The sequence below is a fragment of the Apteryx mantelli genome, chromosome 15 (genome assembly GCF_036417845.1).
Source record: "Apteryx mantelli isolate bAptMan1 chromosome 15, bAptMan1.hap1, whole genome shotgun sequence".
Lineage (NCBI taxonomy): Eukaryota > Metazoa > Chordata > Aves > Apterygiformes > Apterygidae > Apteryx > Apteryx mantelli.
The window spans coordinates 14894955-14921170 of record NC_089992.1 but is presented as its reverse complement, the minus strand read 5'-3'; the positions used below and the strand labels follow the sequence as shown (position 1 = coordinate 14921170).

Here is a 26216-nt window from a genome sequence, read left to right as displayed (position 1 = left end):
ACCCCCTTTTCTTTATATAAGGTATCACAAGTCAGTTTGTAGCACTCTTTTTTTTTTTTTTTTTTTTTCCCCAGTGATGAACCTCCTTTGAGAGGAAGCTATCTTAAGTGTTGTTTTTTGCAGTGGTTTTGGAAAGCATAATAAAAGCCTGTTGGAATATAGGTTGTGATCTCAAGCTTCCATGAAATAGATAAGTCTCTTCTGTTTTGGCACTCTGGCAGTGAGATTCCTCATAAACATATTGCTTATTGACAGGATTTTATAGGTAAAACAAAATTGTCTTTAAGGTTTAAAGACAATTAAGACAACTTGTGCATAAATCTGTGTTTCTGTCTTTTACCAGAATTATGATGATGAAAAATTAGTGACATTTATTGTTCATACTATGGCCATTACTTCTCATAATGCATGGAATTTTGTATAGCTTGGATACAGCATATGAATATTACCTTTCAAAATGAAACATCAGCATTATTTTTGTGATAGATAACACTGTTTTAAACTAACATTTATTCCATAGTAATTGAGAGAAGCATATGCTGGATTTCTGAATCAAGTCCCCTGCTACTGGAAGCAATCTGAGCCTATCATTTTGTCTGAGAAGTGATCAGGCCTATCATCTTAAAACTTGAGTTTTATTTCATTTTTGTCATTCTCTTACTTTTGTGTACTGTTCAGAAATGGCAAAAGCTGAATGTGATCCTGACCAATAATTGAACATAATACCCTGTGTTTCAGTGAGTGGTAAACTGCTCCCAGTCAATCTCTTTCAGTCTGCTGTGATTAAACATTTCTTTCCAAGATAGTTTGGCTTAGTATCATATCACTGTAATGTAGTTCTGTATCATAAGATGTGATCGTTATCCACCTTTTGGTGAAAAATGACTCCTTCGGCTTCTTGACTCCCAGCTTGCTTTCCCTCATTTCTCTTTTTAAAAGCATAATTAAAAAGTTCCCTCCATTCAGAAATAATCTTCATTTCTAAAATCATCTAATTATGCACTTTATGCTGAGAAAAAGCTTCAGAAAGATGTAGAAGTATTGCATAGATAAGAGATTTTGGGAGCAGACTGCAAAGAGGTGTCACATGTAACGCTCTTGTCCTACTTACTTGTTCTATTGGCTGAAAGTTTTAATTATAGCTTTTATCTGACTGATGACATGTTAAATACTCAAAATGGTAGGTCAAAGGTTGGGGGCTAATGATTTAGTTCAAAATAACTCCAAAGGACTTTAATAACTTGTCTTGTTATTTCTAGCTCTGAGGAAGAACTTGGGGTGTTATTTGTGGGTGTTTTTTTTTTTTTTTTAATATTGCCTGATTATGCATACTTCATTTGTTATAAACAGTGATTATATTTTAGATTGATCATTGTTTATGCCAAACCTTTTAAAATATGTTCTCACCACCTTTTAGATATCACTGAATGTATTTTAATTCTATTTATTTCAGTTGTTATTTTCTTTCCAAATTAATGTGGCACTTTGTTTCCTTGAAGTTTAATGGTAGAAAAAAGGCCTCTGCAGTACTGTCACGGTTGCCTGGAAAGACTACCTCACCCTGCTTCTTTGAAGAATAAGTATCTTACTGCCTGTTGTAGGAGGTTCATCTGCCAAGTCTTTTCAAGGGTTGTGACTGTAACGACTCATCCTTTGCTGCTTTTGTGTTTTGGATGTTGTGTCACACTGTCCTCTCTCCTTCTCCAAATGTCAAGTGGGATCTTGGACATCCTGCTGTGTTCTCCTATCTCTCTGCCAAGAAAACAGAAAGAATAATATGTTAGAGGATGGTAACTCCAGTGTGTTAAATCAAAACAATGGACTAATGTGCTTTTAAAGACAAGAGTCATTCTGAGTGTGAATTGAGCTCTGGCGGGGACAATGCAAGAAGGCTCCGAGTGCGGCCAGTGAGAGAGGCCTTTGTGTCTCCTGGCTGCCGGAGCTTTTGCAAGCACAAATATTCATTGCAGAATGGAAGGCAGCAACTTTTTCAGCTCACACAGAGCCTCTTTGTGCCAGCCAAATCTTCTCTAGGCAATTTTATAAAAAGTATATTTGTATATGTATGTATACAGAAATCTGATAACAGATCCTTTATTACCAATTATGAATGAGTAGAAAGGAGAAGAGTAAATCTTCATATCTTATGATGGGGAGGGGAAAGGGAGGGAAAATGATCAAACTCCAGGCTTAACTTGCAACAGTGTTTTTAAGAGAAATTATTTCCTCCTCATTTTTTCATTATTGTCTTTGAAAATATGGAACTGCCTCCTCTGTAGCTCTCTGCAGAGACTAGCAGTTTCTTACTGTTCCTAAGTTCTTGAGAAGGTAGCTGCCCATGTGGCAGACAAAAATAGTGTGTGGTTTGCATGTTCATGCACGTGCTGGATGATTTTACATCTGACTTGGTTTGAGCTAATGCCATTTGGTTTCTGTTAATTTTCCCATCTTCTTTAAAAAGCGTAATGCCAATTGTTCAAGGAGGGAAGAGTCATGCACATTATTTAGTTTTGTTTTTTCAGTGCTTGGCTGGATTGAAATGATAAGGGCCTCAAGGAAATTTTGAGGTAGATTTTCTTACCTAGTCTAGCATGTTATCAAGTACCTCCATTGGAGCTAAACTGTTAGATGAGAAAAGGGAGGGATGGGGCAGTGATTGACAATTTGGTACTGGTAAGCTTGGATGGGCAGCAAGATGAGATGTGAGTGTGGATTTTTCTCTCTAAAATGAAACCCTTGTTTCTGTATACAAGGTAATAATGGATCACTTCCTCTTCAGAAATAGGAGAATGGGAGTATTATCAAGACTTGCCTCGATCACTGAGAAATTATTGAGATTTAACCAGTTTTCTGTTAATACCAGTAACACAAAGATCCTATTTCAAAATTGCTTCAGAAGACATTGTAAAGGTCACCTAATGATTCTGGAAGATGTTTCTTGAATAGTAATAATAAACACTATACATTAAATCCTATTCTCCTTGGCTATATATACCTTCACACTTTGTAGCTGGAAGAGCAGATGGAACCCGTGTGCTATTCTTTCATCTACTGGAGACAGTCCTTCAGGGATGTGGTAATTAGACTGAGACACTTATTTTGATGTTCCTATCTTGGCAACAGAGTTAGTGGTCTGCCAGCAGATTTTAAGTCTATAGTACTGAGGTTCTGTTACTTTGCTTTATGAAAGCCTTCTGTACTTAGGGAACTAGGCTAAAAATAAGTTTAATCACCAGATGATATATTTCATAGGGCTTGAGCTTCATGAGTCTTCATATATTTAATGATATTTGATACGTGCAACAAAGCTGGTAATCCAGAAATGAAAAGCTGGTTATGTCATTGTCAGTCTCCTGTGTTAGGCAGGTCTTGAAATCAGACCATAAGTTTAATATTTTATAATGCTGTGATTTTTTTTTTTTTCCTCTGTGAAAGAGCAATGGAGGAATAAAAACTGCCAGTCTTGTGAAGAATTTGTTCTCTGCTTATGACTCATTGCAGGGGCTGCCTGTATGAGAGGAAAACAGTTTATTGTCAGTTGTCTCATTTAAGCCTAATTGTCATGCCTTGGGCTGGACTTCTTTCATGTCCTTCCACTTCTCTTTTCGAACCTGAGCATTGGTATAACTCATGCCACCTCCTGCTATGCAGAGCTACAGGCTTTCCCTCATGCACATATATCTGCTGCAGATCAACATCTGTGAGGAGCGAATGAGGAGGAAGCAAGAGCATTGCTTTCCAGATGAAAATTCTTGATCTTTACCCCAGGCTGTCGCATGTACTGCTGTCCTCACTCAGGAGCATGTGCTAGAGGCTTGATGGCCTTTGTAAAGGAGATGTTGTAAGAGGTTGGAGGATTCATTTTCCTGGGACCGAGGATAACATCTCTGGCAGTGCAAGTGGACTATATGTTACCTGGTATCAAGCTGAATAGTTTTGCTTCCCTACAGCTTTCTTCCTACTGAGACTGACAGCTTGATGCATGTGAATGTGTGAACTGTGCTGTAGTCATTCACACCTACCCATATGTGTGAACTGGAAGTTGAGAACACAAAATTAGGTTGCCTTGATCTTCTTAACACTTTCCTACTAAATTTAAAGCAGCACCCAGCCATTTCAATTAATTTTCTATTGCCCAAAAGTGGAAAACCTGCTTTAACCAATGACTTCATTTGGTTAAATGAATGACACCTTGCCTCTCCCAGAGATAAGTGATATAAGCATATAGACTGCATCCTACATCTTTGTGCAGTATAGAACAGATGCTGAAGTTGTGTGCTTTTCTGGGGGCTTGGGGAAGTTTTTGAAAATAGGGTAACAGCTTGAGAGAAACAACGTGATCTGTAATCTAGCTTCACAATTTCATCATCATCCTTTTTTTGAAAGTCTCAGAAATAGAACCTCAAATCTCTTGGAGGTCCTTTAGGCTGTAGAAATCCCAAATAGTTTTTAATGCGTATTTCTTAATTCTGTCTCCCCTACATAGCATTTGCTGGTGGGTCAGCAGACATTTGGAGACTGTGCGGGCTATATATATGTTGCCTGAACATGTACGTGCCTCAGCTTTCATTCACAGTTACTGCACAATAAATGCAGCCTGCTCTGGGACATGACACACTTCTTATGTTTTAGTCTCAGCTCTGTAAATCTTCAGGGAAAACTTTTATCTTTCTTTTTCTATTTTCCAATGTGTAAGATAGAGTTAAGCTTGCCTAGCTCGTAGGAGTATTTTGAAATATCATTCATTTTAACTTCTTTGTTGCTTTGGAAATATAAAATATTGATGTATGTTTTTTACTTTAAAAGAGTCAGGCTGTATAAATGCTACTTTCCTTTGTTCTTGTTTTGTAGTCTGTTTACTAGTTGTATATTTGGGGTCTATGGATAGGACCCTCTTTGGGAGGAGAGGAAATTGTTTTGATCTCAAATGGAGATTTTTAAGTGGGAAGAAGTTCTTTTACAACAAAGGGATCCTCTTTGAACAGTCCTGCTTGAATTTTTCAGATTAAGAACAATTCTGGGAAAAGCTGATGATTAGATCAGAAGGATGAAAGTTTTCTGTTGCTGACTCTGCTGTAAGATGTCATTAATGATCTTTACTAATGAGTACTGATAATTTAGTGGAGCACTATACCAAAGATACTGGGTAGAAATAGCTACAGAAGTATGTAGTGTTATAGTGGTAACAGGTAATTTAATGTAGACAGGTTCTTTAGAGCAAACCTAATGACTAGTTGGACTGTGATGGCAGGATCATTTCTGAATGGCCATCATGGTCACAGGGAGTCCGATTAGCCATTCAGGAAGCTTGATCACTAACAGCCTGGTTTCTGCCGTATGCATTTACATTATCTGTATCACTAACATTTATGATGGAAGGATTGCTGCCAAGTTGGGGACACAGAGAGTAAGTCTGCTTGAGAGAACAGCTGGTCATTAACAGGTCTCTGTGTTTCAGAGATGAGCGGAATCAGTCAATCATTGTAAGTGGAGAATCTGGAGCAGGAAAGACCGTCTCTGCCAAGTATGCCATGAGATACTTTGCCACGGTCAGTGGATCTGCCAGTGAAGCCAATGTTGAGGAGAAAGTCTTGGCTTCCAATCCTATAATGGAGGTAAGAGAGCTAGTGCATTAACTCATTACTCAAACCTAATTTGCAGTTATTATTCTGGGGCTAACACAAGCATTCGATAAAGAGAACAATCCTTGAAATTTAAGGATCAAAAACTCTAGATTTAATATGTTTTTAAAACTTGATTTTTCATCGACTTCCCAGGAAGTGCTTTAGGCATTGCATTGTGTAGTATTTGATGAAAGTTTGACAGAAGAGAGGAGGTAATGTTTTCAGTGCTGTTAATGTATTTCACATAATAAAGTAGTTCTTATATGAATGTTACTTTAAATCTATTCAGCCAACCAATCTATTCAACCAACTACTTTGGTAGTTTCCAGACTGCTGACCAAATGAATGTGCAGAAGAATGCTTTTGTGTGTAAAATTCAAAACAGGATTAAAACAGGATTCTATGTTACATAGAACCACATTATGCAACGAAGGGTGGGTAGATTATATTTGGAAGGGAAGAGAGTTGTTGAGTAAAGCAAATGTTCAGTTTTAGGAAATGTGATTGGGGAAGATAGATTGGAGAAGCAACGTTATGTGGGCTGCACAGAATTTGTTTCAGAGGAAAAAAAGTCAGAAGATGTAACTTTGCAATAATTAGCTCAGACTGTAATGTTTCAATTCCAGAGTAACTTTTGTGTAACTCACTGTAATCAAGTCCCAAAGCCATTGGCTTGAGAGCATAAGTGCTGGCAGTAGACTCCAAGATAAACGTGTGCGGTTCCTTGTTGCTTCAGGATCTTTATTCTCCAGGAAGCTGTGGAGACATTTTAATTCAGATCTCATGACCAAGCAGAAAACACTTCTCAAGCTCATCTGAATTACTTGTTAACTGTGTTTCTTGTCCTTGCCTACATATGCAGATTCAAGTTGTAGCTGAAGTTGAGGAACTATACTGAAAAATGATTTGCCACAGAGAAGCAGTCTTGGGGGAATTCCTTGTGAGAAATAGCTCAGTTCTATAAACACGCACATAGTGTTTAACCTAAGAAAATGCTTAGTACAATTGATGTCTTGGTAGATGTTTAGCATCTCTATGCAATAGTGTGAAATATTTTTAGATAGACGTGAGCAGAGGTGGTGCACATGGTGAAATGCAAAATGCTGCTGCTGTTTTCTTTCTCAAATATTTTTAAAAGTGAGCTGTGTTTTATTCCCTCTTTCCTCCTGGCTTGAGGAGCTCGTGACACTCAAACAGCACAGATGGCACTATAGCTGCCCAGTCATGGCTGTGTGTGTTCAGTCACAAGGCAATTGGGCCTGGTTTGTGGTGCTCTGTGGGGTTTTGAATCAGTTTTGCGGGATAAAACCAGCTGTATCGGGATTGGCAGTGGGCCGTGCCGTTGAGTGATCCAAGCGTACAGCTCCAGGAGGAAGCCAGGCAGCGCGTGGTGCGGAGGTTTCCCTTGCCGGGGGGTGTCAGGCCTGCCGTGCCCGGCGCGGCCAGAGCGGGCCCTTGGCACGCGTGCCGTTCTGCATGGGGAGCTAATCCCGGAGTGCTCCTTTCAGTCCTCCAGTATTTATGAGAAGTGTCTTATCCTTCTTGGCCATATTAAGATTTTGGTATGTGGCTAACAGGAGCGGGAACGCTGCGTGCCCCTTCTGCCTTCCCCAGCACCCCACCAAAATGGTGCGTGTGAACGGGCAGGCAGCCAAGCGCGGGGGCCATGTCTGCTAAGTGGCAGCTAAGGTGGGAGCCCTGCTGCCGCTCAGCAGCGCTCTGCGGGACAGGTCTGCAAGTGGCTGTTTGCTTGCTGAGTAAAATACAAACTGTTTGCCGCTTTCTCCTGGGCCAGTTCTTTTGTTTGGTCTCAAAGCCTAAATGAAACTCCCCTCTCCTCTCCCCCTCCTTGTCCCCCACCTCCCAATTAGTGGCCATCAGTTGGCCCCTAATTGTGCCATGTAATTTCCAAAGCAGGAAATTTAAATTGTGGACTAGAAATGTGACGTTCCATTTGTAACTATCTCGAAAAAACAATGGCAGTGCTTTATTTTCTAGGGGTAACAATTTCATGAACCTGGGCAGATCTAAAAGTTGACATACATTAAACATTGTTATAATTGGATGGAAGTTATCCTTTTAACTTAAATCATTTGAGCTTTAAATAAGTTTGAGAATGGGCATTATGAAATCTGCAGTTGGGTTGACACAGAGTCGAGGATAGCAAAATTAGTGTTTTGACGAGCAGGAACATAAATTAACCTATGTGGACTAGTAAGAAAATGAGACATTCAAATTAGAAACAGGAAACTCCACATTTGCTAAGCTGATAATAAAAACTTTGGGGCAGAAAGTCGTTTTATTCTTTAATTTTCTATTTGGCTAGCCTAAACATCTGCATTTTATGACTACTATCATTAATGTGGGAATGACATGATCTTTGCTTACTAAGTACTCTGTATTGTCAAGTGACCATTAAATACTATATGTTTCTAGCACCTATTCAAATAAATAGTTTTGTGGTCAACAACTATATACAGTTTTCCTTCTGCAAATATAGAAACAGTCAAAGTCTTAAAACACGTATTTATATATAACCTCATGCATTTCATTCTTTATTACATTGTATAGCTATACAAATTGTACTGCTTATTATTTACTCTGGTAAGCAATCTTTACAATACCAAAAGCTTTCTTAAACCATTTTTTATACATATAAGCTTGCAGCTTTGGAATAGGCCCTTTCAAGGTAGTAATTGGTTTCTTACAATATTGTAATATTACATTGCTACCTACAACAAAATATATCACGGTAGCAATAGCTTTAAAACATCTGAATGCAGATTGAATATATTCACTATGAAGGAATTCCATATTCTTAGAACTGCAAAGATGCAATTTGTGCTTACAACCTTTATAGCAACTGCTCACCTGATAACCGCTTTGACATCTTCTTGGCCAGGTACATGTGCTATTACTGTAATGGAGTGCTCAGAAAATCTAATGCCAGCTTACTACGTAGTACCCTGCTAGTGCTCACCAAGTTTCCTGGTCTTTTGTTTGCAGATCTGAAATATTGATATTTCAGCACTGCTATTTGGCCTCACTTGCTTTTCCCAAACTTTATTTCAGTATGGAGTTCCTATGGGATGGCTACCTGAACAAGAAAAATAAAAAATAGCTACAGCTTTGCATTCTTTAGTTATGGTACACTTTAGAGTTAGATATTTGATAATTTACATGCAGTGGTGTATGATAAAAGGCAGTGTGCTGTCTGAATTACTCCGAATGCTATTCTTTTCAAATAGTTAGGATTTTCTGGAAGCTGAACTGCAATACAATGACTAATATACAAGCCTCCTTAGGAAGAGAAAATGCTTTCCTTTGAAGTTGTGTGTTGTGATTTGCTTGTCTCAAAGTTTAGTTGTTTCTAGTCTGCTGCCCGTAGTGGTGGGACTTTTAAAAGCGATGAGGTGCTCTAGGTTGGGGGGGGGGTGTCAAGGTCATCTTCAAGCCAGAGCCATCATTTACCCTTGGCATCCCAGGACTGTATACTATTGAGGAAATATACTAAATTATACTTATTGTGTATAAAACTATACTGAAGTAATCTAAGAATGACCTGGGCCGCAAGCAACATAGTTGGGGTGGAATTTGAGAGGCACCCAGGGCTGCACAGACGAAAGACTCCTGCTGAATCTGCAGCCAAGTCGTGGTGGAAAGACTTCAGTTTCCGGCAAACCACATGGATCTGCATGTTAACTTTCAGATTATATTTAGGCACAGAGTCAATACTTTATAGCAATATGTGTGAAGAAGGAATTAGTTATATAATAATAATAATAGTAAGTTATTGGCCAAACAGGACGTTGAGGCTGTTTGCTGGATTATGAGTCTGCAGTAGGTAGACTTGCAGAGGTTGCAAGTACTATACATATGTCTATACACATATATATATGTGAATATACACATTGTAAAAAAAAATGGTTATGGTTTTCTTAAGCCCTTAGAAGAAATCTGCGTGTATATGAGCATTTTGTTAGACTCTTTATAAAAAGACTTCAGAGAATAATTGGGGCTTTTTAGTTGGAAAATTAGACTATGTGGAAGTAAAATCATTACTCTGAGGATCAGCACCAGGTCTCATGTCAATGAAATAACTGTATTTAGTATTGCTTGCTGACCAGGTGGGGATCATTCCTTGTTAAATTCTTGATTATTTTGAAAACAGGACAAAATTTATGTTGTTTAGTGTTTATGAGCCATGTAGATGGATAAGTAAGTATGATCATTTCTAAAAGCTGTTTAACCATTACATAATTCCTTTTCCTCAGTCTATTGGAAATGCCAAAACCACAAGGAATGACAACAGCAGTCGCTTTGGGAAATACATTGAAATTGGTTTTGATAAGAGGTATCGAATCATTGGTGCTAACATGAGAACTTACCTCTTGGAAAAATCAAGAGTGGTGTTTCAGGTAATACTGGTGCAATCTTCCTATTGTATGAAATTTCCTATGATGAAAGACTTATTGCCTACTGATGTTAGGTATCTTTCCTGAGATTACTATAATGTATTATTTGTAATATGGTTCATGTGGGGAAGGGGGGAGAAGGAAAACCAAGTCAGCTGTTTAATATATGAATTATTCATGGTTGTAAAAATCTCTATAAAAAGGCTGCGTATTTAAACATGAAATAACTTTGGTGCAATACTGATAAGAGTTTGTGCATACCATAGTGTTATAGGAAAGGGCTTCAAACCCTAGCAGAAACTGCTCATGCTCAAGAAGAGCTCTCTGTTGTGGTTTCTACAGCTGCCATCTTAGCTTCCTTTAAATCTCTTGTTAAAACCCACTGCTATCACAATAATTATAAATCACTTTTAATTGCCATTATTTAGGCAAATGAGAATATGTAATTTCCTTTCTTGAACTCTCTTCATTTTGCTATTTCATTCTTGAACCCATCTGCAACCTTTTTGTCTCCTGTACTTCCTCACCATATTTGCCTGCCTTATGGTCCAGAGCTTAGTAAAAATGGACTTATCCTTGATTGGGTGCCTACAGGTATAAAACAAATAATAATGAGGTGCACTGTATAGGGCTGTTACAAGAAGTACTGTTGCTTTTTTTTAAACAAGAGAGAATTTTTGTGCATGGTTTAACTGAAAGAGTCTTTCTCTGTTTTTTGTTTTGAAATTATGAAATTTAGAGTATTTAAGTTCAGAGTTATGGTATTAGTCATGAGGCCCAACCTTTTGAGCTATATTTGTCCTCCATTTTAAAATGCCAGTTTTGCCTTGGCAAAAAAGATATTCCCTTCCCCAGCTTACTGTAAACGCTGAGGCAAATGGTATTAGTTATTTTTGGAAACTGAAAAGCTTTTAGATATGATCATTTCATCCACCCCTAGAATCCAGATCTATATTTAATAGTAATCACAATTCGGAAAAGTGAAATTGTGCATTTTTTTAAATTAAAAAGTCTGCATGCCTCTTGCTGTTGAAAATGGATTAAATTAATCAAGAAGAAAATGATGCTGATTTATCTTTCCAGCTTCTGTGCAGCTTCTGTGTAATGTTAGAGGATGCATGCGTTCTTTTCTACTCATGGATGTTTCTGGCACATCTTAAACTGTGAAATATAATCAATTCCTTTCTTTTTAAAGGCAGAAGAGGAGAGAAATTACCACATCTTCTACCAGCTCTGTGCCTCTGCAGCATTACCTGAATTTAAAACTCTACGATTAGGTATAAAATTCACATTCACTGTATTGTGTAATCAGTATGTACGAAGTATTATCTCCAAGCTTTTTGAGCCATAGAACTAAAAGAATTGCTGGCTTTTAAATTATAAACTTTTTAGCCTTCATATACTAAAATATTTTGAAAATAACTAAAATGGCAGACTTCAGACATTCTGGTTTGTAAATAAAACAAAGGTAATAGATTTGTTTATTTGGCATACTCTCCAATTACATTGTAATTGTAATCCTTAGGACTTACTATGTACTGGATTTCAGAGTAGTTTTCCAGTGGCAAGGGTAGAATTCTCTTCTCTTGGTCCTTTAAAACCTTTTTTCTGTGGCTCCAACTACCAGAGAAATTTAACATTTCTGGTATGAGCACCTGGAAAGTTTATAGAGTATTTTGCATCTGCACACTTTTGTTTGTGCTGTTACCAGTAATTATTTTACCATCTCTGGTAGCCTGGTAATCACAAGTTTGATAAGTGAAATTTTTCATTTTTTAAACAAAAATGTTGGTAAATGAAATATTTCCCATTTAAGAGGAACTGGCACTCTGTAAATCAAAGGCATTTTGGTGACTTTGGGACAGGCAATCCTCACATCAGTTTTAAAATTCAACACAAATTTCAGTGCTTTCCCGTATGCTTTTAAAAGTTAGTTTCTTAGTGGGAAAACAGCACAATATATTAATGCTGATTTCTGAAATACCAGTTCTGATTTTCAAATGTTTCCCTACTCTTCTACACCATCCTGGCACATTTAGGATTCACATCTGCTGACACAGGAAAGAAAGGAACCGATGTAATTGCAACTAAAGAAGTCATGTAGCAGACTCCTCTTTCAGCTTTCTTGAAACCTTAGTAGATCAGAAGAAAAAGAGATTGTTAGTGCAGCTGAAAGAATGACAACCAAACCCATAGGAAATACTCCCTTTACCCAACACCTGGGAGAATTACAGCTCTCACAGTGAAGCCCAGTGCTGTCCCCAGAGTGGTACGAATCAGTTCTCCGACCAGGTCTTCTCAGCCAGAACTGATACTCATCCAACTAAACTGTTGAGATCATAAATTAGAGACAGGAAGAAATCAGGCGCAAAATAGATTTTTTAAAAATACTTTAGTGCATTAATATATAATAGATAATAATGTCTGCCATATACTCCCAAAGAGCTGTTACTGTCGACTCTGCACCTGCTCCTTGGGTGCTTGGCTCAGACTTGGAGAATAATTGTTTCCATGTGATTATTTCACAGGTGTGGAAGTGTGAAACATAGTTAGGAAGAGAATATGCTTAAGGGCCTATCATAGGAACCAAATAGCTTTGGGAATACTTATCTGCACTGTTAAATCTAGAAAAAATTCTTCTCCAGAATAAGTAGGATCCTATGAGTCAGAGATAAAAATACACTGACCTATTTCAAACTATGAATTCTGCCAGGAGCAACTTGATCATTACATAGCTTTACACAGGTACGCTTGCAGTGAGGTGAATTTCTACATTTGTGTGTGTAAAAGATTTGTTTTTTGTCTTACAGGGAATGCAAACTACTTTCACTATACGAAGCAAGGTGGAAGCCCTGTGATTGATGGTATTGATGATGCTAAGGAAATGGTAAACACCAGGCAGGCCTGCACTTTGCTAGGTAATCTGTAAAACATTGTCATATCCCAAATTTGATATCCTAGCAAATGTTTTCAGTGATGTTTGTGTTTGTTTTCTTCATACTCTGCTTTGTTTAGAAAACAGGAGAGTTTGATTACCTTTGGGATCAAGATACTTTTATTGCATTTAAAAGGTATTTAAATTGCAGTGGAATCACATATCTAGTGCAGGAGTAGGGCACATTATATGAGCATAAATAAATGCTGGATTCCCTTGGTGTAGCTTATACAGTGTTGGAGGTCACTGAGAAAGCATTTTGAAACAACAAGTTAAAAAGTTCAATTTAATGGATCTTTTTTGCATCTGGATGTAAAAAGTTATTAATAGAAGTGGAACAATGCAACGCTTTCAAATGCCAGATTCTCTGCAAAAACACACACTGGTGTCAGTTTTTCTCTCTCTTCCTAATAAAATTTTTCATCAGCTGCAGCTCTTGGTTCTTTACTCTCTCTTCACTCAAAACATTTTATTCATCCTCTTTCAGGGATTAGTGATTCCTACCAGATGGGAATCTTTCGAATCCTTGCTGGTATCCTTCACTTGGGCAATGTGGAGTTTGCATCTCGGGATGCTGACAGCTGCACTATTCCTGTGAGTAGTAAATGAGCTCAAAGGCCTGGTTTCTACTATGACAGTTCTGTCTTCTGTTTATTTGCAGGGGTAGGGACCTCTGGTGAAAAAGAGTAACAATATGAAAACACAAGCAATGTGTTTCTTTGTAATTTGGTAACATTTTCACTGTTCTCTTTGCAGATGGATTCAACTCTTTCCAGTTCAGATCCTTTACACAGACTCTCCATATTATAACTGTGGCTCCCTTAATTTCTTTTCAAAATTGTAATTGGTCTGCTCTAGAAAACTCTCCCAGACAGAATAGCTTTGAAGATCCTGGGCAGGTGTATAGATCTTTATATTCCTACATAAATAGTTTCCCTGCCCTACAGTAAATGGTTTGCAGGATGAGTTGTTTTATGTTAAATGCCAGACTGACACAAATAATTGCAAATCAGACGTTTCTCAAAGCTCTCTGAGGTGTCTAGAAGGGAGCATAGGATATACAGAAAAGCAGTGGTTCATGTAACTTTTTTAAGGGTGTCATGGTTTTATCAGTCCTTTCTTACCTGTCTGGAGGTCAGCAATGGGGAGTGTGAAGTCTGTTCTGAAAAACACTCTTTATTTGATGAGGACCAAAGCTTCTTACTAAAGCTCATATTCTGGAGATGAGGGGAAAAAAGGGATCTGGCTTGTTTTCTTCTTGTTACTCTTCTCTTCCTTGGACTCTCAAGTGACCAGTTTCTCATTCTGCCTTTCCCTGAATGTCCGCTGCTGGACCATGCAGCCTTCATCTTTCTTTCTTTTCAAACATTAGTAGCATTTGAAGGGCTTTTTCTCACTGTACTCACAGTTGGTTTCTCAAGTGTCTGCAGTAGCAGTTTGTGGGGCTGAGACAACAGGTCCTCCACCAGGCTGCAGCTGATGTGGCTGCCTAGTCTGACACCACATGTGGGATATATTGGACAGCTGCTGTGAAACCACAGCGATAGTCTAGCTCTTTGGTGTGTCTTAAAAAGGTTTTCACTGCAAAGAAAGCCTAATTTAATTATCACAGATAGGAAGCTGATGAGCCCCAAAACATGATGAGCTAGCTTATTTGTAATGAGTATCATCAGTGCAAGAATCCCACTGAATGAGCTAGTACAAAGCTGAAAGTTCCTGTGCAATCCCATCCTGAAGTAGGAAGCATTAGCAGGCAGAGGTGAATATCTGCTCAATGGCATCAGCTACCTGAGCTGTGCTGTTCTCTGGCAGTAGCCATGTCACTGCAGAGCTCTGTTGCCATGCGAGTTGGTCCATCTGGGAAGCACGGGTGCAGTGATGCACTGGTAGCACTTCAGGGAGCTGAGCGCCTCTATCTCTGCATTGTGCTGTGTGAATGAATCAGTTTGTTTAATGCCAGCTTGAGTAACTCTAATGTGACACTTTTTCTGTGCAGTGTTTATTATTATTAATTTAATATTTATTGTCTTCTGAGCTGGTTAAAGTGGTGTGGTTAAGTTGAAAGTGTACAGAGTCCCTGCCGCAGGAAGTTCGGGCTGTAAGGACTAGAGAATGCCCCAGAGACTTCAGAAGGCCAGAAGACTTGGAAATAGAAGGATAAAGCTCATGTACCCTGAAGTTACTGGGCATATAGTAACAGTTCCCTGTAAGCTGTCCTTGTCAGCATGCTGTTGAGCCACTGGGTATGAAGTGAACCTGAAGAGGAGGTAGTGTTAGGAGAGTTCCTTAAGAGGAAAGACTTGCCTTGATTTCTAGCTATTAGTTTGTCTGTTAGCAATGAGGTGTGGTATCTTAACTCATTAAGTGGTAAACGCACTGCACTGACTTTATATAGGAATACTGTATAGCCTTTTCAAGATGCAGTCTTGCTAGGTGATTTTATCCCATTGACCAAACGTCATTTTTTTCTTAGACTTGTACAGTCCAACTTTGTGTGCTCTAATCTCTTAACATTTGTTTTCACAATTCATTAGGGAAATGCATGTGTTAATTTCTGAGACCAGAATGCTAAAGCCTTTCCATAGTTCTTCCTCTTTGTTCTTGACTTGGACTGTGATGGCCCATTACATGTAGGTCCCAGCCGTGGATGTATGTGAATAGATGAGAGTGCCACTCAGGAGTTTTATTCGATGCTATCCTCAGCACACAGCTGCTATCCTGTCCTTGTCATCTCGCTATTTTCTTTACTCAAAACTGAAACAGTTGGTTATAAGAATTCAAAATACAAAGCCTATCCATGCAAAGTTAGATGATTCATTTTTGCGAAGGTTGTGGGTTCCCTGTGTGGGGCTTTTTGGTGAACACAAATATAGTAAAATGCCTTTGGGGAAACGGTGATTCAGTAATTTACTCAAGTGATGTAAATGTGATAAGTGGGTAGGGAACTTGTTACATTTTGAGGGAAGAAGAGCTAAGAAAGAATGCAGTTGCTGCTTATTGTTAGATCACTTATGGCAGGCAGTTCTTTGGATTGCATGATTACACGTGTCCCTTTGGTAGCACTGTTTCAAGACCTAACAAATTTGTTTTTATTAGCCCAAACATGAACCCCTCACCATCTTCTGTGACCTCATGGGTGTGGAGTACGAAGAGATGGCCCACTGGCTTTGCCATAGGAAGCTCGCCACTGCCACCGAAACCTACATCAAGCCCATTTCTAAACTTCATGCCATCAATGCCAGAGATGCACTTGCCAAACATATCTATGCTAATCTTTTTAACTGGATTGTAGATCATGTGAACAAAGCCCTCCATTCTGCTGTAAAACAGCATTCGTTCATTGGAGTGTTGGACATTTATGGGTGAGTCTTTATGCCACAGATATAATTATCTCACTGCAGAGTGTCTTTGTCTTTATTATGTAGTGCTGTGTGAATTAAACCAAAAACCTTAGCAGCTACTTATTCCAGCTGAAAGAAGTAGGTGTTTATTTTGACATTAATCTAAGATCAGGTTTGACATTTATAGTGGGATTTTTCTTGCCCTTGATAGTTCCTTTATGTGTTGCATTGGGGAAAGTTACAATAGAATTGTAATCTCAGGGTTCCTCCAGGGGTGCAGTTTTAGAGAGGGCAAAGGTAATTAACGTGCTCTCCAGGAGCATCCATCCTTTCTCTATGTTCCTCATCTCCTCTGGCAGCCAGAAGAGGGAGCATCTCTGAATTGCCTTTGTACTGCAGTTTCCCATTTCCCTATCTGCTTCATTGCCTGATATACCTGGGAAAACTTAATGAATTTGGAGAGAAGGAATTTAAAATTATACGGTCATTTATTTTGTTTTTTTTTTCATTGCACTAGTAATTTTGAATATCTGCATTCTTTAGATTTGAGACATTTGAAATCAACAGCTTTGAACAGTTCTGTATCAACTATGCCAATGAAAAACTGCAGCAACAGTTCAATATGGTAAGTAGGAAATTACAGGCATTTCCTTTCCCCTTTCCTCTTACCAAAGTCCATTCTGCTAATTGGGTCCCCAGTGGTTAAGATGAATTCCTTCAGTCTATTAACCAGCTGTCCTGGCCGTGGGCTTTGGGGGATGGGGAAAGATTGACTGTCTCCTAGAAATAGATTTTATGACTAACTGCTATGCTGGGACTATTTGAAATTCTGATCACAGTAACAATTATAAGACAGAAGCAGTGCTTTGCAATTAAGACCCTGTGATTGCCTGTCAATGAGAGCACTATGTGGATGAATTTGGAGTTAGTTGTGTCTTTATAAGCTCCAATGCGAACCTCTTCACTGACAGCAGTGAGCAGAAATACACTGCTGGAAATCTGCCACTTTCATTTTCCTCTGCTGGTGCAACTGGCGTTTTTTGAGGTTTTACAGCCACCTCATACAGTCGATTACTGTCATGTAGTAAGAGGCACCTCTTCTCCCTCCTTCAGAGAGATCACAATTTGTTCTCTCTCTCTCCTCAGGCTTAGTGATGTTTGTAATTATATATCTTACCTGCAGAATGAGCAACCAAGTTATTTATGCTAGCTCTGTTGCTAGGCTCCACTGCAGTACTGAAATATCTTTGAACTGTATTTACAAATGTACCTCAATGGTGGTGCATATTTGCAGAATTGGATCATCCTGAACAATTGTTAATCCCAGCAGCAGAGATACATGACTGGAAGTAAGCTATTTGTCAGAACTGAAGCTGAGCTTTCCAGCTCCAAAAAGTGCTTTCTATATTTATAGTCCTACAGATGGTTTCAACTCCATAAGCTAGATGTCATAACTGCTAATTACAAGGAATTTCTGAGATCTCTCAGCTCTGCAGCAAAAACCCAGTCACTGTGAAAGTTGTAAGGGTTCACTTCTTCAGTAATGATCACTCTCCCCGTGTTCTCCTCCTGTCTCACATTGTTGCTATCAGCACTCATTTCACAAAGGAGAGAGTGAAGGGGCTTTTGTTTTGTAGCTATTTTGATCTCCTAATAAGCTACCAAAACAACACACTTCTCAACATGTTCCCATAGGACTGATCTCTGCTACCTGGAATGCAGCAGGGAGGCCTAGGGTTGAGGGCAGTTTAGAAAAGGGCTGTCAGTAGCCCTTCTTGTACTCTCTGGGGTTGCTAAAGTACCACATAGCCTGGCGCCTCACTCTTCCCTCTCTAACCCATCCAACACCTTGTCTCTCTCTGTGGGTGCTTTTGGTGCTGGAGAGAGGAAGATGTAAAAAGATGGAAGTGGCAGCTTCTGTACTGCTGTTTAAGAAAACTCAGCTTCATGGAATTGGGAAATTAAATGAACTTAACAACAGTAAGTCTTGGCATGAGTAAATACATCTGAATAGATTGTCAGGACATACTGGTACAGCACAGTTCCTTAGACAATAAGGACAATAACTGTATCTCTGCAGATAAGAACATGGTTCAACATTAAACCTGTTGTTTCTTTGGCAAATGTCACAACTTATACAAACATGAAACTGTGACAGCTTCTTCACATACAGCATGGCATTATTTTGTGATGCCATGAACCTCTCCCAGTACTGAGCCATCTGATGTAAAAGCTTTGTAATTTTGTATTTGCCAGGTCTTTCATAACAGTCTTCACTCTTTGCTTCCTTAAAATGTCAGGCTTGGGAGGAGGGGGTGGTGCGCTGTACATTCATAGAGTCACAAACCGTGTAGGTTGGAAGGGACCTTGAGAGGGTACATAGCCCAGTCTGCTGCTCTGAGCAGATCCAGTTGAGCAGGTTGCTCAGGGCCCTCCGGGTTCAGTTCTGACCATCTCCGAGGATGGAGATTCCACAACTTCTCCAGGCCCTGTTCCAGTGGTTGACCACCCTCATGGTAAAGACTACTTTTCCCTATATCAAGTCAGAATTTTCAGTATTCCAACTAGTATCTTTTACCTCTTGTCTTTCGAGTGGGCACCTCTGAGAATAGTGTGGCCCTGTCTTCTCCATACCCTCCCATTAGACAGTTGTAGACAGCTAATATCCCCTCTGAGCCTCCGCTTGCCCAGGCTGAACAGAGCCAGCTCGCTCAGCCTCTCCTCCCATGTCGTGTGCTCCAGCGCACCGACCGCCTCGGTAGCCCTCTGCAGTGTGATGATCACCTTGTAAACCAAATTATGTCTGAAGACATTTTTCGCCACATAATTGCTAATTCCTTTACAGTAAAGGTATGGTTTTATGTTTTCTTTTAGGATTTAGATAGCTTGGATATGATCAACCAATAAAATTTTATCATTTACTTTCCTGTCAGGAATTAGCTTACCATGTAATGGAGCTGTTAAGTGACTAGCATGTGGAATGACTCCCATGAGCACTTTCAGGGAGTGCTGTTTTGGAAAGGATTGTGTTAAGCTAATGAAATAAAAGGGATAAACTGCTTTGTCAGGATAGTTTTCTGCTATCTTACTGACGTGTGCTGGAGAGCTGCAGGGTGTTTATAGACTTCCACATTGAATTAAGAGGATAATTAAGAACCATTTTTCTAAGAATGCAGATATTTGTGTTGGTCCCCTAAATGGTGTCCGTAATGGTGTTGCTTGCTGTTTATTAAGATATATTCTGAATTTATTTTTGCCTGTCAGAGCAGTTAGTATATATTAAAACTTAAATGGGGGGAAAAAACATAGTTTAAAATAACTGGAGTCAGCAGTCTTTTTATTTAAAAAAAAATGTGCTTGTGCTATTAAGACCACAATTTGTTTAATATTTTTTATTACTATTATCTTCATTTTTCTGAAGTTTCACTTTATCTCCTATGCGTATTTCATTAAAGATGTGCAGCTCTTTGTGACTTTTTTCAAACATTTACAGTTTCATTTTATTGCTCTTTGTACTAGATAGAATTTCCACAAAAATTTGTTAAAAGAAATTCTTATGCTAATAGTCAAAGTCATTCTTTCAAGTTTTTGCTGGAGTATATTTTATGCAATATATCATCTCAGAAAAAACAGTAGTCATTTGAGAGAAAATGGAACTCTGTTCTTTTACAAGAAAACACAAAATGATATATAGTGAAATTTTACTTGAAATGGAGCAGTATTCATAACTTGAAAATCACGAATGTGTGGCACATCCAAATTTATAAATTGCTATTCCTCTATTTGAGGCTTTTTCTGGGTTGTGTGTTTCTGATTAAAAAAAACAACTTATAGTAATTGTGAGGCAATATAGTAAAAAGATAGGAAAAAATAGACCTTATTTTCAGAGAATACAGAAGAATGCTCTAATTTAGTCTCTTGTTTTTATGCCAGTAAAAAAGGTTAATTCATCTTTCATGCACTTAGTTGTTAAAGGGCTTATTCAGTTGAACTTGTGTGTCGCTTGATAGCCTGGATTAATGTGCTAGGAAGAATTCAAGTGAGAGTTCTGTATGTATTCTGCATTTTATTTCACAGAAAACTCTTTTCTTTTTGCCCTGTAGCATGTCTTTAAGTTGGAACAGGAAGAATATATGAAGGAGCAAATACCATGGACCTTGATTGATTTCTACGACAATCAGCCTTGCATTAACCTCATAGAGGCCAAAATGGGAATTCTGGATCTATTAGATGAGGAGTGTAAGGTGTGTGTTCATGGGCTTTTATGGTGAAAGAGGTCATCAGACATCCTATTTCTGGAGCCTAACAGGGAAGAGTCATCTGCACATAACCATTATTTTGACACTGCTGTTGAAATGATTTGGAGAACTTAGAGTTGCAGTTACAGGAGGAGTCTTAGTCATGTGTGGGGTTTTTTTTGTTTGTTTGTTTGTTTTTCTCCTCTCCATCCAAGTATCTATAGCTGCTACTAGATCTCTGATCGACATTTGTTTTGACTGTGGCAACTTTCTCCTTCCTGAGCGTAGCAAATGCAGTCTTTGGTTCTGTCAAATTTCTCCTAAGATCACCTCTCACTTGAAGTCTCACCTTTTGTCTTTTTTCTTAAATTACTTTATATAAGCCATGTAATTGGCACTCTTTCTTTATTGCATGGTACGTGGTGTCTAATTCAGTGGGATCTCAGCTTGGGGTTTTTGTGTGACAGCATCACAAAATTGCTGATGATGGTGGTGAAGTTCTGACCTGCTACAGTGCTGCGGGTCAGAACTGCACCATCTCAGATAATATATCTCTTGGGTCCTTGTTTTCACATGTGTGACACTGAAAGAATTATTAGCATCATATGTGCTATATGTTTATTTCTATGTTCTACCTTCTTTCTTCCTCTCCTTCTCCCTCCATTTGGTATTTCAGTAATTCAGTTAAAGGACTCACTCCACAAGCAGCATGGAGAGTCATGGAGAAGGAGGCAGCTCTGGCTATTGTGGGGTCTGTAGTAGGCACTACACTCAGCCTTAAGTGTGTGAAGGGCAAGTGCATAGCTGGTTACTTGGTACTGGAAATCACTGGAGTTGGAGTGCAGTTGGAGTTTTAAAGCAAAACACCAAGTATTGTCCCCCATCTTCCCAGTTTCTTTCAGTACTGAAAAATTTTCAAGAAATTTTAAATGGTGTTTTGTGTTCTTTTACATAGATGCCAAAAGGCTCGGATGACACTTGGGCCCAAAAACTTTACAATACTCACTTGAATAAATGTGCCCTCTTTGAAAAACCACGTTTGTCAAATAAGGCTTTTATCATCCAACACTTTGCTGACAAGGTAAGGATTTTTCTTTTGGTACTTCTTTCCCAAAGTTTGAGGTACTAAGAGTGTGGGGTGTAGGGGGGGAAGATTGAGATAAGCAGCTGTTTCAGGCAATTACCAGGCTGGGATAGCTCCTGACTCAGAATGAAGCTTTTGCCTGGAAACGCTTTGAACGTGCATAGACCAGGCTGTTGGGCTGCTTTTTTGCCTGGTAAAACCTGTCTGCAGACTAGATACAGAGCTCAGGCTGTGGTCCAACATACACTTCCATATCTAGTTGTGCCAGAGGTTACCAGCTCTGCTTGCTCATTACTGTGCCCTTCAAGCTCTTAGAGGTTTCCACTGATGGTTTTCTCTCCTGGTCAAACATGGTGAGCCACTTCAGGTCATTTGGTTTAAACAGCAGATTTTGGCTAACGTGATTCAGTTTGATGAAGTTGGTTAGGGAGTGCCTGGCAAGTGTTTCCACTAGCCATGAGGCAGTAGTAATGAGCCAAGGGGCTGATCAGTGGGCAGTAGCCTAATTTTCTACTCAGCTTCTTGCAAAATGTGTGCCTGTCTCTATACCAGAAGAATGAAGTTGACCTGGCAGCTGTGCAGAACCAGGAACACAAACAAGAGCTCCTGACTCCTATCACATGCTCTAACCGCTAGCCATCCTTTCTTCAAAACATAACAGCTTAGTGTATTTGCAAGTCACAACATAATTGTACAAATTCCAGTCGCACTATAGAAATATGCCTGATAGAAAATCATATATCTCACTATATTTTTAGCTAAAGAGCAATGAAAAAATGGTGTTGGTTTTGCTGCCATCTTAATGTGCAAACAGGAAAGAGGCTAACACACCCTTGTTCTTATCACGGGAGCAGTATGTACTTTTTCCACCCTTTGCCTCTGCTGCTCAGTGAACAGCTATTTCTAGTAAGCTGGAAGACAAGTAGCCCAGTGCAGTGCATGTTTGGTTAGACTCTAACCATGTGCATAATCAGACTGAGCAACTCTGCAGATTAAAATTAAACAAAGTTAATCCGATCTAAGATAATTGTTCTGTTGAACAAAGAAGCTGGCTGAGAATTTTGTCAGATTTGCCAAAAGAAGTTTGCTCACAGTGCTTAGAAGTATTCTGGGATTCTTATCTATAGCTTTGTATGTGCTAACTTACAGGATTTGAGGCCCTTATTTGCCTCCACTTTATTTCCTCCAGTTCCTTGAATTTGTACCTAGAAGGGAGAACCTGTTCCTGTTGCTTCTAATGTTTCTTTAAGGAAAGTAAACAGTTATAGAAACATTCTTGTTAGACTTAGGAGTTCTGTTTTCTTTGCTGGATAGAAGAACAAGAAGAACTTAATTAAAATTTCATATACTGTTAAATAGGCTAAACTTCAGTGTTTGAAAATAGGGCTATGACCTATGACTGGTTTGAGGAGTGTGGTCCAAGAAAAGCTACAAGTAGCTCTAAACAGGTATTGGCAGAGCTGTGATGCATTATCTTTACTTCATGTATGCTTACGTGAATGCATACAGACATCTGGAAGAGAAAAATGAAGCTGTAGCTGGCAGGTTAGTAAACTCTATGCCTATTTTGTCCTTGTCTGCAAGAATGCAGAGATCTTGCTGCCCTCTGGTGACACTGTGTCAGCCTCCCTCAGTTCTACCCGTTAATGGCACCCGAAGTAACAGAGCAGGATTTGAGTTGTGGATAGACCTTGGGGAGGTCCTCTGCCTTTTTTCCCCGTAGGATATGGCTTTTAATTTTTTGCAGCTCCTGGAATGCTGTCATTGTGCACACATTGTTAAATGGCAGTACTGAAAGGGGGGCTGCTGATGGGCATCCATCTATCTACTCTGAAAGAACAAAATCGATTTTAGGGTCTGTTCTTGTAGTCTGTAGCCTGCACTTCTGCTGATACAAGATCCTCCTTCAAACAATTAGTGTGAGACATTTAGAGCATGTTGGAATATTTATGTTAATTAATGTTAAAATTCTAAGGTATAGATTTTTGACAATAGATTTTCTTTTTTGTTCAGCCTTCAATTATGGCAGTGATCTATCAGATTTTCATTTGAAGCCCTGGCCATTCTTTGGTCCAGGAGAATCCATGGCCCTGTGAGAGGATTGTTGTGCATTGTCACAACATCCAGACTTTTTTTTAACTCCTGGAAAAAATAGTACATATAATGCATTTTCATAATAAGCTGCAGGCAGATTTACTTACTGTATCTCAGCTAATGAGATGAGATACTTTCTTCTCAGTTGCGTGTGGATTTCACACAGTTTTACAGCCCTGATAACTTCAACTTGGAAGTGCTCAACACAAGTTATGATTCTTCACCTTTATGGTAACCATTCAGTCTCGTCTTACCACAGACATCTCTCTGCAGTGCAATTTATCTGGTATAATGCAATAGTATTATTCATTTCTGTATGGTTTAATGTTTTACGCTTTACTGGAAAGCAGTTTCTTTGAGCAAAATCTGTATTTAACATAGATGCATTTGAGGGCTGATATTTTCAACATCCACAAGAATTATCTGTTTTAAATGTAAGTGCTACAGCTGGTGAATTCTGTAAAAAATATTCCTATTAAATACTTTTAATACTTACTTTTTGTAAAATGACTGTTTTCAGGTGGAATATCAATGTGAAGGCTTTCTGGAAAAGAATAAGGACACAGTTTATGAAGAACAAATTAAGGTCCTCAAATCAAGTAAGGTTAGTATAAGGATTTTTATTGTCTTCTTTTGATATTATGAAGTTCAGGCTCATTTTCCTATGAAATTTCTCATAAACCTGGGAAAGTTTTTTCCTCTTACTGTCAGATCATTTGAAAATGAGCATAGTTTGTTTTACTTGGTTATCCTACAAATTTATAAAGTCCTGTAGCCTGATTTTCCTCCTTGTAAGATCAGTCTATATTTAGCCATGGATTTCAGTGGGTCAAAATTAAAACTTTTTTTTTTAACTTTCCATAAAACTTTGCTATATTTTTTATAAAGGCATCAAGGGCTCCTGATATACTATGGTAGTAAAAGAAGGCTTAATACCTAAGCTAAGCCCTTCTTTTTTTTTTTTTTTAATCTGAAAGTAGAAGCTCCTTGGTTTTGGCCTGACAGTTGAGCAGAAAATCTCCGAAGGAGAGAAAAATTCTGTTCCAGAAACAAAATGAGAGAGGAAGGAAATCTATAGGGGCTGAGGACATGAACCAGTAGTTACTGAGTCTTGCTTTTTTGATATTTATGAATAGATACATCTGAATTGAAAAATATTGCATGAAGGAATATTATAGAACAGGCACTCAGTGGCAATTGCCTGCTTTAGTGTATGGCAGAAATGCTAGTTGTGCTCTTCTGAAATGTAAAGGCAATTAACTCAACATTGCCTTGTGATGGCTGTTGGGAATTTGCTAGCTCTAATGTCCCAGGAAGCTTGGTATCAAGGACAGACTATATACAATTATCAGGGCAGCGCAATTACTATTCTATCAGGAAATCCAACATTTTTTTTTTCTTCTGTATATATTCTGAGCAGATATATGAAGTTAAATGGTTAAAACATGTAGTATAATGAAAAACTACAGCAGACTTTCCGCTGAGAAATCTTGAAATGTTTTGAGTTGAAGTCAGCTGCTGTGTCTTTGTGAGGCACTGTGGTATCTCCTGGGAGCTGGCACGGTCCAGGCTGTGCTGCTCTGGTCCAGGCTGTGCCGCAGAGCAGCAGTGCCTCTGTCCGAGCAGCGGTGCAGGGCGCTCTGGGGGATGTAGTCCAGTGCGAAAAGGAGGATGGACACATAGCTCCCATAAAAGCATCACGACAGCTCAGGCAGATTCAGTAGGTTGAGTCAGTTCAGTCTGAGCATTAAGAAACAACATGTTTTTCCCCCGTGGGAAATTTTACCAAAATCAATGTTTTCCACAGAAAAATTCAATTGTGAAGGAAATGTAGGTTTTGAAAGGAGAATGTTTCATTTGTATTTTTCAGAAGACTCTCTTTGTTAGTAATTGTAGTAGGATTATGGTTCTGATTTTTAATTTGTTTTGTTGCTTTCTTCTGGGTCTGCTGTACAAATTCAACAGAAGGTAATTCTAAATTGAATGCATCATTTGTCATCCTTCTCATGCATAGTGTTGCTTCTAGGGACTTGAGCATACAGCTAGAATGTTTCTTTGCTCTCCAAAGTGCATGTCACGCATACTTTTCTTGGCAGTCTCTGTAGTGTTTGGCTATATATGTTGACTTCCTCTATAAATCCACCCACAGGATCTATTTAAACCAGTTCAGTTTCCATGCACGTTGTCATGAAAGTAATATGATAGTTGTTGGCTTTTCTGCTTGCTACTGGCATGTTGTTAAAATCTTCCTGTTGTTGTTCTGTATTGAAAGAAATGGTCTGTTAGATTATGTTGGCAGCATGTCAGTTAAGTCATCTAAAAAATTCACAGGGGGAAAATGCTTGCTAGTTTTCTACCGTGTGAATTATCTGCCCTTTGATCAGTGTTTTCATCCTCTTTGAATATTGCTAGTGTTCTGTGAAACCAAGAAAACTGATGAGATAGTAAAAAACAAAATCAAAACAAAACATAAATACCCCCACAG

At 38.8% G+C, this 26216-nt stretch overlaps 1 protein-coding gene across 1 annotated transcript in view; it reads left to right on the top strand.

Moving 5' to 3' along the window:
- Positions 1 to 26216, top strand: part of MYO5A (myosin VA) — a 93784-nt gene that overhangs the window by 26123 nt on the left and 41445 nt on the right. Inside the window, exons 5-14 of the mRNA XM_067305795.1 lie at positions 5459 to 5615; positions 9899 to 10042; positions 11235 to 11316; positions 12850 to 12957; positions 13462 to 13568; positions 16071 to 16336; positions 16859 to 16940; positions 20419 to 20559; positions 21509 to 21634; positions 24252 to 24335. Of these exons, the coding sequence (XP_067161896.1) occupies positions 5459 to 5615; positions 9899 to 10042; positions 11235 to 11316; positions 12850 to 12957; positions 13462 to 13568; positions 16071 to 16336; positions 16859 to 16940; positions 20419 to 20559; positions 21509 to 21634; positions 24252 to 24335 (1297 nt within the window). The remainder of the gene's footprint in view (positions 1 to 5458; positions 5616 to 9898; positions 10043 to 11234; positions 11317 to 12849; positions 12958 to 13461; positions 13569 to 16070; positions 16337 to 16858; positions 16941 to 20418; positions 20560 to 21508; positions 21635 to 24251; positions 24336 to 26216) is intronic.